Genomic DNA, 15,295 nt, shown 5'->3' with positions numbered 1-15,295 from the left:
TAGGTTAGGTATGGGCTGGCTTTGGGACTTGGTGCCACATTCGTTGGCAGCTCGGCAGAGTCCGGGCGCACTTAGTGCACGGAAGGTCCAATTAGGGGGATGGTAAGTGGGAGTCTAGGCCTGGGTGGCTTTGGGACTTGGTGCCCGCATCAGGTTAGAGCGAGGTGGGTGGCGTTTGGAAGGCCTTCTTTGAGCCGAACAAAGTTGACGTGCCGTTCAATGACAACCCCGGACGTGCTCGGTAAAAAATTATGCCGATCATAACTTACTAGTGAAGCTCGGCACCCCCGAGCTGTGATAGCAAGGGTTGGGCCTTAGGGCGAATGAGGATTTGGCCCAAAGACCGCGTGTTTTGGGACGGAGACTTGGGGTTGAGTAGGCCCAATTGGAAAAAAAAATATTTGGTGACGAAATATTTCATCACTGAAAGTAAGGTTTAGTGACGAAAACATTAGGTGACAAAAAACTTTTGTCACCTATCATTTTTTATTGGTGACGAAAAAATTTCGTCACCTATCTTTTCTTTTTTGGTGATGAAACATTTTCGTCACCAATACATAAGGTGACGGAGCTTAGGTGACGAATGTTTTTTCGTCATCATTTCGTCACCATATGTATTTGTGACGAAATAAGGACATATTGTGACGAAATGTTTTTATCACTATAGCCCACTTTTGTTGTAGTGCTCGGCAATTTTTGAAAAAGTAAAGTGTGGGTACAGCTGGATGCGACGATTAAAAAATTATTAAAAATATTTTTATTTATATTTTGTATATATTTCTAAGCATACTTTTTCACATTATGTAAACATATACCAAATTTAAGAGTAATAGTAGATAATAACTAAAACATGATGTTCATATATTTGGAGGACAGAACAGTTCAATGGAAAATATAAAAGTGAATGCCCAGCAACCACCATCAAAAAATTTTCAGGTGTTATTGATCCTAATCCAACATGGAGTCAATGGCCTCAATCTTTTAGAAGCACAACACGTTGTCTTAGTAGAACCGCTACTGAATCTAGCAGCAGAAGCATAAGCTATCGGCCAGGTACATCGAATTGGGCAGGAAAATAAGACACTTGTACACCATTTTTATTTTTATTTTTACTTGAATTTCGTCCTAAGAGGTACGTAATTTTGTTTTATTTAAAACCTATGGTTGTGTGGTACAACGATCTTTAAATAAAAATAAAAATTTTGTTTTATATTGCTTCTACAAAAACTATCACCATTGACGTTGCCCAAATTCCAATTGTTGCTGCTTGATTGGTGTTGTTATTATTGTGGCTATTGATGGTGGTATTGGTGGTATTATTGCCAGTGGTGCTAGTGGTGGTGCTAGTGGCGGTGATATTATTTCTGGTGGTGGTATTGGTGGTGGTAGTGGTGGTGGTATTATTGCTGTTGGTGGTATTGGTGGTATTAATGGTGGTATTATTGCTGTTAATGTTCACAAGGTTTGTCAACAAATCCTTTAAGGCATTGTCAAAATTAGTTCCTTCCAATGCCGAGATCTCCCAGAAAATCAGATCGTTCTTCTCAGCAAACCCACGAGCTTCCTTTCTTAGAACTTCACGATCATTCTCGGAATCACTTTTGTTCCCTATCAGAATGATAGCTTGTCTCTTCTTTGCATGGCGATGCAGCTCTTCCAGGCAAAGTGTCATGCAATCAAAACTCTTGCGGTTAGTTATGTCATAAACCAGTATTACCCCATTAGCATCCTTGTAATCTGCATTTGAATATACATTGTTTCTGCTCAATCCACTTCAAAATTAGTTCCTTCCAATGCCGAGATCTCCCAGAAAATCAGATCGTTCTTCTCAGCAAACCCACGAGCTTCCTTTCTTAGAACTTCACGATCATTCTCGGAATCACTTTTGTTCCCTATCAGAATGATAGCTTGTCTCTTCTTTGCATGGCGATGCAGCTCTTCCAGGCAAAGTGTCATGCAATCAAAACTCTTGCGGTTAGTTATGTCATAAACCAGTATTACCCCATTAGCATCCTTGTAATCTGCATTTGAATATACATTGTTTCTGCTCAATCCACCCAAAAACATGATCAAATGAGTATAAATTATACTAACAAAATTGATTCAATTATACTAAAGCCAATTATTAAAATTGACATCAACCTCTTGATGCCTATTCAAAAGGGTTAAGAAACTCTATCATACTTTCCATCCTTGAATTTGTAAAACTTAAAAAAAACCAAAGCGATTTAACCAAAGCTGACCTCATCAAATATAGTAATGCGGCGTTTGGAAAGTGCCACCACAAGTCCAGCCAAAAAAAAAAAAAAATTGAAATAGCCAAAGTTTTTGAAATAAAAATACTTGACTCTTTGTACCCGAATAAGAGCATTAACAGCAGTAGAGCTAAAAATTTAGCTATTTGACACCACAAAAGGTTACTTTATCTATTTTACCTACACACATGCTGTAACAGTGGATCTATTTTAGTTTTCAACACAATAAAATAATATAAATATCACAATAAAATAAGAAATAATTTATCTACTACACACAGCCATCACAGCCACACACACAACTAGGCAGGGAATAATTTTTTTTTTTTTTTTTTTTTAGATCTAAGCTACAATGTACATCCATAGATAGATGTGCACTGTAGCAATGAAGCTAAAAAAAATAGCTTTAACTCCACTGCTGTATGGTTATTTTTGTGTTTTAGTGGAGCTAAAATAGCTATATAACTTTTTAGCTCCACTGCTTCAAGTGCTCTAACTCTCTCTTTTTTTTGCTGAAACCTGAACAACTCTCCACTCTCTCACTCTCTTTCTCACACTCTCACTCTTGCTACTGATCCACCATCAGCAAATCCACGTCGCTGACCCACGCCACCGGCCCAACCCCAATGCCAATCCGCAAAGCCTCGGCCGTCAATGCATTTCCCTTTCCCCAGATCAATGTTGGGTGGCCGGAACGGTCTTGGGTTTGGTGTTGGGTGGCCGAATCGGTGTTTTGATCGCTTCAAAGGCATTGATTTGGATGCCTTTCTGGACATGTCCACCGACGAACTTGTCAAGCTCTTCACTGCCAGAGCTCGTAGAAGGTACTTGTTTTTTTCTTCATATATTTCATCTTTCATTTTTTTTACTTATTTTATTTTATAATTGTTTTATTAATTTTGTGTTTGAAATTTTGAAGGTTTCAGAGGGGTCTGAAGCGAAAGCCCATGGCTTTGATCAAGAAATTACATTAAGCTGTAACCATTTCTCTCTCTTTAAATTTTTACATATTTTGAAATTTTGGGTATTTTGTTTTTAACAATGTTGTTTGGGTTGTTTTTCATGTTTGGGTGTCTGGATATGTTGGGTTTGGGTTGTGATTGGTGTTTGGGTGGCTGAATGTGCTAGGTTTGTTGTGGAGAGAGAGAGAGAGAATGGTGGGGTGGGGTTGGGTTGCTGGTTTTTTTTCTTTTATGGTTGTTGGCTATAGCGGCGTTTTGAAACGCTACTATATTGGGATCACAATTTAATTCCTCCAACAAAAAAACATTGTAAGCCCCTGGTTCTCATCTATATATTATATATATAAAACCGAAGCCTCTGAAGCTCTCACAATTTTCCACATCATCACTATTTTCTTTTTCTTTTTATTTTAGATTTTTTTTTATTTTAGGTTTTATATCTTATATAGAATCCACGAGAAAAAAAAAAATAGACAAAAGTTTGAATTTTTATTAATATCAATAATATTGAAAAACGTATACAAACTTGGAGGCCTATTTAAGGGCTCCATAAAACTTGATACAAGAAAATATATTCTAAAATAAACCCTAATTAATATCTAACTATAATAGGAACCAAATTTGACCTAAAAAACATTAAAAGAACCTAAAAACAAGGAAATAAATCACCTAGACCTAAAATAACGTTTTTTGCATAAAAATACCAAAATTAAATAATTACAAAAATTAGGTTTCAAAAAAAAAAAAAATTTTTAAAAGGACTCACCAAAAAAAAAAAAAAAAACTTTAGGATTAAGAAAAAAAGAGAGAGACTCCTGGTAGGACTCTCTCTTCTCTCCTTAAAAAGCAATTACCATCTCAAAACCCTAAACTCAACTTCACTTTAAGATTAAAAAAAATAAGAAGGAGAGAGACTCACGTAAAAAAAAAAAAAAAAAAAGTAGGTTTTGTCTTTTTTATTTGCTTTCATATGTGCCTGAAATTTTCATTCTATCTTATTGTTTTATTATGTTTAGAATTGATTTTCTTCTAAGTATTTGGGTTAATCTCTATATTTTGATAGTGTTTTATGGGTTTGGTTTTTGGGTTGAAATTTCTAATAATTATTTTATATTGTATATATGAAGCATCTCTATTTTTTGGAGAAAAATCAAAACTGCAACCTATGTCTTCCAGTTCAAGATGTGGTAAATTTTTATTTGGTATATTATATATGAATTTTTTGAATTTGAAGAGTTTTGTTTGGTTTTGAAGTAGAATTTGGGGATTCTATAAAATTTGGAAGCTTTAAGTTTCGAGGTTTTTGGTATTTGCGTCTCAGTAGGTTGATCTTAATTCTCTACCTTATATGTTCTTGCTTTATTGAGAATTTTTATTTGGGTTCATGTGATTTTTTGTTTTCTTAATTAAAGTTTTGATTTTTGGTTTATTAATTATTTGTTTGGACTAATTTCAATTAATTATTTGTTTGGATTCAATGTAAAAGATAATGGAATTAGGTGTTATAAATTTGATAATGTTCCATGTTTTGAATTGTTTATATTGTTATTACTACGACTAAATAAGATTTGTTTTTATTTTTGTAGTTTATATCAGTTTTGAGTGTGTGTTTATATATAACTTTTGGGAATTTTGCTTTATTAATTTAAGAATTGTAAATTACTTTGTAAGTTTCAGTAACTATACACCTACAGTGAGACATTGACAATATAAGCACATATATATGGTATTAACATTTTATAAAAATCTTTCTTACAACCCAATAACATTCTACGTTAAACAACACTTCTAAACTATAAAAAAGCATAGAAATTAAATATTTCTTCCCATTGTATTTTATTTAATTATGACAGATCTTTTTTTTTTTTAAATATGCATATTATTAACCCAATTTTCCATTTCTAAATTTCTTAGATTTTATTATATCAATATTTTTTTCTTTTAAATTTTTGGTAGGCAAATCAGTATCTCACTAATTCTTTTACCTTAACGTGATGTTGGTTAATTGTCCTTTTATTTAACTATCTCGTGCATCACACGGGTTAACGACTAGTTAAACTTAAAACCAAATCCTTAGGAATTACGCAAGGAGTAGTGTTTCTTATACACGAATTGTTTTACACAAACCCTAAAAAACATACTAAAACTGTGAATTAAAGTGAGAAATTTGTAGAGCTAGACGTACCGTTCTTGGCGAATGATACCCCAGATGTGGGCCTTGACACTCTTTTTCTCGATGTGAAGGGTTTGGGTCTCGTACTTGACAGTGACGGTACCAGTCTTGGACTCTTTGCGTTCGCAACGTGCCAGTATCTGACACTTCCCAACCTCAAAGTCTCCTATCAGCACCACCTTGAATTCACAGTCAATCCTCTGTTCCGAAACTTCATATCCTTCCTTACCTTGGCTTGCCATTTTCTTTCTATTATAAAAAAGCAGTTTGAGAGAGAGAGAGAGTAATGAATGTCTGAGCTATGCTTTATGGAAGTTCAAGAATCGGAAAGGAAGAGCTATATATATGCGTTTGTGTGAACTGTGCAAAGTGTGATCGATCCAGTTTTTTGGACAAAAATGTCCCTACAACGTTGATGGCAATGGACAACGTGAAAGGTGATGGCAACATTTACTTGTTCTTGGGACCCACAATGGACAACATGAAAGCCATACACACAGAGGACAATAAGATTTAATATATATACAAATATGTCTCCCAATGGGCTTAACGGCATATAACCTCAATGAAAAACGGTGGGCAATATCATTGACTTATTTTATATAAATGAAAGCATGAAACATTTAAAGCTACCAACACATGTGAGACCCAACGTAGATCCAACTCTTATTCAATCGTGGGATCCAGGCGGTCTAGGGGAGACCACCATTGCTCCTCTCTTCTCAAAAATTCATGCATCTCTTAGCAATATATGGACAACTATCTCTCAAGCACTGGTTTAGGTTTGGCCTCAATGGAAAAATAAAATGGAGCATCTAACAACGTATCTTCATAAATCAAGAACTACAATATATATATATATATATACACACACACACACACACATATATATATATATATGTATATATATACATATTATAGCACCTGATTATCTTGCAACGATATATTTGCCATCTCCTTAGAGTGACCACGGCACTAAAGTGAGCCTCGGTCCTGCAAAATTGATAAAAATTATAACAGTTGTTAGATTAAAATTTTTCGATTAAAATTTTGTATTACAAAAATTTTACAGTTAAAAATCTACTTCCCATGAAGATATCAATTGGACACTTAAGCGGTGGTAGTAATTATGATCATCATTTAAAGTGTCATAAAGAATGACATAATAACAGAAGACAGTCTAGCAGAAATTCATGACAAGGGCATGGTTTATTATTAGGACCATTCAATGTACATGGTCTTTCTAGGCAAATTGCTGGATTACAATTTCAGAGCAAAAGCATAATTAGGCTAGAATTCTAGGCACATTTACAACTAGCTAATCTATGTAGCTAGGCCTTATTTTTGTTTTTTAATATTCCAAGTAAAAAAAAAATTATAATAATAGTAATAATTTCCATGAAGATACTTTTAAGATGGTGAAATTAATTTAGTGTCTACCAAGGCAATTTCCATAAAGAATCTCCAATAAAATACCTATAGTATAAACTGTATATGTACTTTTATAAGTAACAAAACCTAGTGGCTGATTAATTTTATGCCACAGTTATCAAATACAACATGTTTCAATCTATAAGGTTTTTTTTTTTTTTTGGAATACTAATTTTAACACACATAGAGAGAAGGGAAAAAGTCTTAAAAAAACTAATAGTGATGTATATAAAAAATGCCCTAACTCTTGAATATAGACTTTAAACTTTTTTTTTTTCCGTGAAGTTACTTTGGACGTTGAAAGTGAAGGAGTTTGAACCCCGCACGTTTGTGTTTTTTTCCAAATTTTTACTTATGGATGAGAACTTACGTGGGTGTGTGTCGTTCTTTAATTTCAGCTAAATGTTTTTAAATTCATTTGGCCCAAATGTTGCTTTCAAGCCAAACAAACACTATGACTTGTGTTTTGTTTGCTTCTTGCACACAGTAAAGCATTTCATTCAGTCTTCAAAATTTCAATGTTCCTATTCCATTTTCTTGTAAACCTGGGAACTGATTGATACAATTTATTGTTTATTATTTGTGGGTGTGGCCCTAAGAATAATAAGAATAAGAACAACTTCTAAAACCTTCATGATGATTTTAATATCACTAGTTAGGGCCGCAAGTGCAAGGCACGTGCTTGCCATGAAAAAAAAGTAATGTAGTAATTAAAGCCAATTTTAGATTTTATTTGTATTACAAATAAAGATATGAATTATTTGATTTTTAAAGTATATAGAGATTTACATTAATCAAAAGAAACATTGATTTTAAGAATTTTGATAATTATGTCAAAAAAAGTTAATCTCATTTGTTTAAGAATTTTGATCAACCACAAAGTTAGGGTAGCTATTTAACATATAAATATTTATTTAACAATAGTTTTTTAGTACCTACTTGCTAAAGACAATATATCTATTCTCTAAAAATTTCTAAGAATGATAACGAATATCATCATTTTCCAACAATAAACAACTGAGTTTTGCTAAGAAATTTAAAATAAAAAAGATAACAAAAAGCTTGTGTAATCGAATATCATCATTCTAACTTTCTATGAATTTTTATCATTTAAAACTCAAAATACGTAAAGAAAATTTTTAGGATGTTAAATTTAGTAGGAGTAATTTAGACATTACACAATAAAATATTTTAAGAATCATAAGCTTTCATTAGGGTTTAATTGAGGGTATAACAATATGACATATTTGCTCTTTTCCAAAATATTAAGGGAAAAATTGCATGATTTTAAAGTTTAAGAAGAATTATAAACTACCCCAAACATAAAGGATGAGAAATGTTTTTTTCCTAAGTTTTTGTTTTTGTTTTTGTGTGAAAAACTATGTGTTTTTACTTAAAATAGTGTGTAAAGAAAAAAAAAATACAAAAAATCAACTCAAAAAAATTGTATGTGGAATAGTGAATTTTGGCTCAACAAAGTTTATTAAACCAACAAAAAATTTCTAAAAACACAACAGAATGACGTAACATTTTCATAATACCTTTATAATTTTATTATATTTTATTTTAACTTATAAAGAATTGACAGCTCAGCAATTTAGAAAATATTGTGACACCATCAAAATGTCTTAACATTTTTCACACAAAAAAATGTTATGTCCATGATATTTTTACAACAAATCATAAGTAGTAGGTTACTACAAGTTGTTATTGGTAAATTTAAATTAGAACCAATAACAATTTACCTTATTTGATTTGTTATGAAAGTGTTGTGAAAATTATTGTGGACAAACCAAAAATAATATAGCAAATATACTACAACTTTATTCATTCACAAAAAAAAAAAAAAAAAAAAAAAAAAAAAAATTCAAACCAAGTTGGTGAACTTGAAGGAAAAAAAAAAAAAAAAAAAGGAGGAAAAAGGCAAGTTACTAAACCAAAAATACTGTTTATAACACTATTCATGAGCTTATTCACTCTTTTTATATATAGAAAAAAAAAAGCACAAATCGATGACTGGGGAAAAATAAAAATAAAAAGTGATGAATAGTAAATATTGAACAAACTAAAAGTACTATAGCTTTTACACATTCACCCAACAAGTGTTACAACATTTTCACAAAACATTTATTTTTGGTTGTAGTTGGTCATAGTTTCATATTTTATTATTTTATTTTTGACTTATAAGGAATTGACATCTCAATAATTGTGAAAATATTATGAAATTTGTTGCGTAAGTATAACAATATATATGCAGGTTCTTAAAAATATTTAAAAGAAAAAAAAAGTACAAACGGAAGACTAAAAAAAAAAAAACGTTAATTGTAGCTATTATAGCTACAGTGCCACTTGAACAAACCAAAGTGGCACTGTAGCAACTGTTTAAAACTTAGAGGAAAAAAAAAAGGCTCACTACATCAAAAGGGGCACTGTAGAGGCATTGCCTCTTCTTATATAGTTAGTAGAAAAAAGAGCACAAATCAATTTGGAAAAAAAAAAAAAAGTACACATTGAACAAACCAAAAGTGTTGTAGTTTTTACACATTCACCTAACAAGTATCACAAGATTTTCACAAAACATTTATTTTCAGTTGTGGTTGGTTACAGTTTCATATTTTATTATTTTATTTTGACTTATAAGAAATTAACACCTCAATAATTGTGAAAATATTGTGAAATTTGTTGTGTCAGTATAACAATATACATAAAAGAAAAAAAAGGACAAACGGAAGACTAAAAAAAAAGTACCTACGGTAGCTACAGCACCGCTTGGTACTGTAGCTACTATTCAAAACTTGGAAAAAAAAAAGATATTGGCTCACTAAACCAAATGTACACTAGACATGCATTCGCGCAATTATGGTTGGTCATAGTTTCATTTTTTATTATTTTATTTTGACTTATATGAAATTGACATCTTAATAATTGTGAAAATATTGTAAAATTTGTTGTGTTAATAAAAAAAAGTACATACGGAGTACTGAAGGAAAAAAAAAAAAAAAAACTGTAGGTATTGTAGCTACAGTGCTAACTTGTAGCTACTGTAGCTACAGTTGAAAACATATAATATAAAAAAAAAAAAAAAAACTGTTTCACGAAACCAAAATGCACAGTACAGAGCACTGTAGCGGCCTAGCTGCCTTTTATATAGTTAATAGATATAACAAGAAGATCAATTTTCAAGGAGAGAACCCAAAATTACTCATTAAGCATCTTGATTTTCCTATACAGTTTATCAGAAAAGTCTAAACTCGAATAACAAGGTAATTATCTTGATATTAAAGAGGATAAAAATATTAAATCAAAGGTACTGCTATTTGCCAATTTGACCTTGAATAAAAATATTAAATCAAAGGTACTACTATTTGCCAATTTGACCATGATCAATGAAATATAATTGTATGGAAAAAATTTCATGGTGGTGAAGATTGGAGAAACTAAAGAAAATGATGGCTGACATGATAAAGATAACATAAATGATTCATTTAGATACAACTTATTTTGCTTGAGTTTAGATTTTTTGGGAACCATAGAAGTGGAGTTTGGTGGGCTGGAGGACATGATTTTCTTTTGGGTCTTAACATGCTAGATGGGCTTTGGGAATTTGGCTTTTGGTAAATGGGATTAGTTGGGCTTTGGGTTGAAGAGGGAGCCTAACCAAGGAATTGGATAGGTCAGCAGTCTCTTGCTCTGTGCCAACCCCATTAATCTACAAGGGAACAGAAGGTTTACACTGCTCAAGGCAGACCACTGCTTCATCTCTGACACCTTTTTCTTCCCTAGCAATCATGGCATTCCAGGAGTCCATGGCTGACTGAATCCAGCTTGGAGGACCTGATGGAACTGAAGCACCATCTCCAGCCACCTCATGGCAGTAAGCCAGTAACCACCACCCCCAGACATGCAGAATTAAGAGGACTTTCCAGATTCATACCTGATTGGAATTCGTCATTATCTACACGCAGTCACCTTCCAAAAAAGCCAAAAGAAACTCCTTCCCTCATAAACCGTTGGGTGCCACTATCTTGACAATCCCTTTGGTCATGACCCAGTAGACCACACCCAAAGCAAAAATTGCCCAACTTTTCATACTTGAAAGGGACTCACAATCTGGAAGTTGGTTTCTTTCAAGTGGGAAGCCTGGAACCAAGGGGCAACTAGTGTCCATTTCTACCCGAACCCTGACATTATTCCTCCAAATACCAGCCTCTAGACCCACAAAATCTGTCTCCAAGGCCCGACCAGCTGTGCTCCCAATTTTGAGCAGGTTTTCCTCGCTCCGCCGGTTAAGAGGGAGTCCATGGACTTGAATCCAAAACTCAGTAGTGGAAAAATCCACTTCAGATGCACTAATATCGGGACTAAATCTCTTGAGAATTAGGTGTTCACCCTTAACCATCCAAGGCCTTCTGTCCCAAGCTCGTCTAACATTAGCTTCATGCTTGAAGGTGAACACAAAAACATTCTTATCCACTAAGGCTACTTCTATTTCGTTTAATACATTCCAAGCTTTTGTTAGAATGTCCTTAAACTAACGCTCTGGGAAAGGATTTATTAGATAAAATCTTACCAATGAGTAAACACTTGGATGTATTACTGGAGGTTGAAACTACTTCCAGATTGACTATACTCTTAAGCCAACTGAGTTTGGCCGCTTGAGAAGTAATGGCATCAACAGAGGTCTCTGCCATAACAGAGCGGTGCTTTAATGTTAACTGAGAGTGGAGTGGAGAGGAGAGATAAATGTTGATGAGAGTAGGTGAGATCACAAAGGAGGTGAGGGAGATAGCAAGCTTAGATCAACCAAAGTCAACTAAGAAAAATCTTCACAAGGAAGACAAAAGCCGCATAAAGTGGGATAGCTTCACGAGGAAGGCCAGAGAGGCATTACGCCCAAACGTTTTTCTTCAATGTGTGGCTTAATTCTTCTTCAACCATATAGATCATTCACTAATTATGTTAGAATAATTATGTTATTTGACATAATAATTTCTAGTGCCTTTATTATGAATAAATTATAAAACTTTATTTGTGAAATTATTAATTATATTTTTGTGGTATAAAATATTAATGTCTTGAAATAAGTCTACTGGATTTAGTGGAATGAGGTTTTAACTGAACTCATATATTATATATAGTTCTAGACTTGACTATGTCTATCAATAATATACACTATTATACTAATTTACTATAGATACACGTTTTTGGATAACTTGGATTATGATGGAAATGAGGTGCAAAATTAAAATAGTTCAGAAAGACAAAAGGGTAGTCTTCATTTTGCTGGTTAATGCATAATAATTTGGTAGGCCTTGTATAATAAGAGATCTCATGCCGAAATGGCCTTATGACCTTATTGCATCATTGCCCCAAGTACTTGGTAATAATAAGATACAAGTACTTACAATTTGCTGCTTTTAATTTTTTTTTTTTTTTAAATTACAATATTTTGTGATTTGTTTTTCTCAGCTGTAAAAGTACAAGATATAGAATTCTTAAATTTTAAAAAAGGTGTACATGAACTTTAGTTTGTGTAACTATCTTTCAATAATTAAAAAATATAATATGACCTTCGTTTGACTTTTGCAGGTTAATAATGCTGGAGCTTCTGCGGTTGAGGTTGATATGGAAGGCCTAAAGGCCTTAAACATAGACCCTTCATCCAGGGTAAGCTCATAACATAAAGGCAGTAAATTGTTGATGCATGCCTTGTTCAGACCGATACCCATAACTACTTGAATGCAGTTCTCAGACCAGGCTGACAATTTGGTTCAACTTCAAGCAGTGGTTAAAACAACTTATGAGAAAGCAGAAGAATGCTTGAATACTAATTACTATGGTGTGAGAAGAGTAACTGAGGCTCTCCTGCCACTATTACAGCTTTCCCCTGCAGGAGCAAGGATAGTAAATTTGTCCTCTCGCTGGAGTCAGCTAAAGGTGAAAAGCTAAACCCTATTCTAAATAGTAAGCTACTTTGGCAGCCAGAACCAAAATTTGGTGGCCCACAAAAAAATAGTAAATAAGGTTAGATGGTAAATAACATATGGGCTGATATTGCAATTGTGATTAAAACAACATTACTTTCATCTGCGGTTAACACTAACGTTACTTTTATTATACACCAATCACAACAGTCAATATCAACAATTGTAAAAAACGTTATGTCCCTGAACTTATTAATTTCTTTAACCCCCTTAAGATGAAAATTTCATGTATGTTCTTGTGACAGTGAAGTTCTTGTGGCATGTTTTTTAAGCATGTGTGTGTTGCGAGATGTATGAGCCCCAAAATACTAGCCTATTACTTAGATTTACCTCCAACATCATAAGAGAACCTCGTTTTCATTCACATCAGAGTATTATAGATAAGATACAAACAAGGCATGTATTATCATCTGCTATGAACACAATGGTAGAGTGAGTTTAGACCAGTAGTTCACAGTATATGCTTAAATCAGTAAGAGGTGTTACATGGGCAATCTGTTTGGCAGCTATCTCATCCTTGGATAATCCACTAATCACTGCCACATTTTATCAATTATTTCATTGGGGTCCTAGCACCACATGGAAAAAATGTGTCGTATTAGTAAAAATTATTTAATACAACTACATGCATCACTTTATGCAGAGAATTCCTGGTGAGCATATAAGAAAAGAACTAAGCGATGTAGAGACTCTAACCGAAGAAAGAGTAAAAGTCGTTATAAGAAGATTTTTGCACGACTTGAAAGAAAATGCACTTGAAGGCAATGGATGGCCATTGACGGTGCCGGCTTATGGCATGTCCAAGGTCACCCTCAATGCCTACACTAGAATTCTTGCCAAGAAGTTCACTAACATGTGTATCAACTGTGTTCATCCTGGCTATGTCAAGACAGATATAAACTGGAACACAGGGACAATGAGTGTAGAAGAGGGAGCTAGAGGCCCAGTTATGCTGGCTCTTTTACCTGATGGAGGACCTACTGGCTGCTATTTTGATAGTACTGAAGTGGCTGAGTTTTGATTCAGTTGTTTTCCAATTGCACCATGTCCAGATTTAACTTCTGCTACTTGGATTCTGTAAATTTTGCATAAGAGCTACGTTTCTTTTTCTATTAATAAACTTAAGAAGACAAAGATGAACATGTCTTTATATTTGATAAGAATTCTTTTTTCTTTTTATAAACATATTTGATAAGAATTAGATTGTATTGGTTTTAACTTTGGAAAACAAGAAATACATAATATGGTGTTGTTGAAGAACTTCCCACTATTCTCTTCAATTTTGAAGTGAATCTTACAGCCTATTTGGCCAATTTGAATTGGAGAGAGAATGGGAATAGAGTAGAGTTGGCTGCAAATCTCTGGCCTACTCTACTCTATGCACACTCTGAACTGAAAACTAAAAGCTATGAATAATCAATTGGGAATCAAGCAGATTTTAATTCTCAAATTGAAAAAATTTGAAGAGATTTTTCTGACTCTGCCACTGTCAGTGGTAATGAACAGAGGATAGAAAAAGTAAGGACCCGGCTTCTGTCCAGTGGAAATTTCCACTGGACACGTTCGGATTCGGACACGTGTCCAAGAGTTGTTCAGACCGATACCCATAACTACTTGAATGCAGTTCTCAGACCAGGCTGACAATTTGGTTCAACTTCAAGCAGTGGTTAAAACAACTTATGAGAAAGCAGAAGAATGCTTGAATACTAATTACTATGGTGTGAGAAGAGTAACTGAGGCTCTCCTGCCACTATTACAGCTTTCCCCTGCAGGAGCAAGGATAGTAAATTTGTCCTCTCGCTGGAGTCAGCTAAAGGTGAAAAGCTAAACCCTATTCTAAATAGTAAGCTACTTTGGCAGCCAGAACCAAAATTTGGTGGCCCACAAAAAAATAGTAAATAAGGTTAGATGGTAAATAACATATGGGCTGATATTGCAATTGTGATTAAAACAACATTACTTTCATCTGCGGTTAACACTAACGTTACTTTTATTATACACCAATCACAACAGTCAATATCAACAATTGTAAAAAACGTTATGTCCCTGAACTTATTAATTTCTTTAACCCCCTTAAGATGAAAATTTCATGTGTGTTCTTGTGACAGTGAAGTTCTTGTGGCATGTTTTTTAAGCATGTGTGTGTTGCGAGATGTATGAGCCCCAAAATACTAGCCTATTACTTAGATTTACCTCCAACATCATAAGAGAACCTCGTTTTCATTCACATCAGAGTATTATAGATAAGATACAAACAAGGCATGTATTATCATCTGCTATGAACACAATGGTAGAGTGAGTTTAGACCAGTAGTTCACAGTATATGCTTAAATCAGTAAGAGGTGTTACATGGGCAATCTGTTTGGCAGCTATCTCATCCTTGGATAATCCACTAATCACTGCCACATTTTATCAATTATTTCATTGGGGTCCTAGCACCACATGGAAAAAATGTGTCGTATTAGTAAAAATTATTATTATTATTATTTT

General features: G+C 33.6%; 1 protein-coding gene and 1 pseudogene across 1 annotated transcript in view; one reads left to right on the top strand and one right to left on the bottom strand.

Annotated features, from left to right (window-relative positions):
* Positions 1 to 5,694, bottom strand: part of LOC112009545 (ras-related protein Rab11A-like) — a 14,582-nt gene extending 8,888 nt beyond the window's left edge. Inside the window, exon 1 of the mRNA XM_065763072.1 lies at positions 5,403 to 5,694. Within this exon, the coding sequence (XP_065619144.1) occupies positions 5,403 to 5,632 (230 nt within the window). The 5' untranslated portion in view covers positions 5,633 to 5,694. The remainder of the gene's footprint in view (positions 1 to 5,402) is intronic.
* LOC136063139 ((+)-neomenthol dehydrogenase-like) overlaps positions 1 to 13,894 on the top strand; it is a 25,583-nt pseudogene extending 11,689 nt beyond the window's left edge.
* The last annotated feature ends 1,401 nt before the right edge of the window (positions 13,895 to 15,295 follow it).

The sequence above is a fragment of the Quercus suber genome, unplaced genomic scaffold (assembly GCF_002906115.3).
Source record: "Quercus suber isolate HL8 unplaced genomic scaffold, Cork oak 2.0 scaffold_490, whole genome shotgun sequence".
Lineage (NCBI taxonomy): Eukaryota > Viridiplantae > Streptophyta > Magnoliopsida > Fagales > Fagaceae > Quercus > Quercus suber.
The sequence above is the reverse complement of the archived record's forward strand: the minus strand, read 5'-3'. Positions and strand labels throughout refer to the sequence as shown.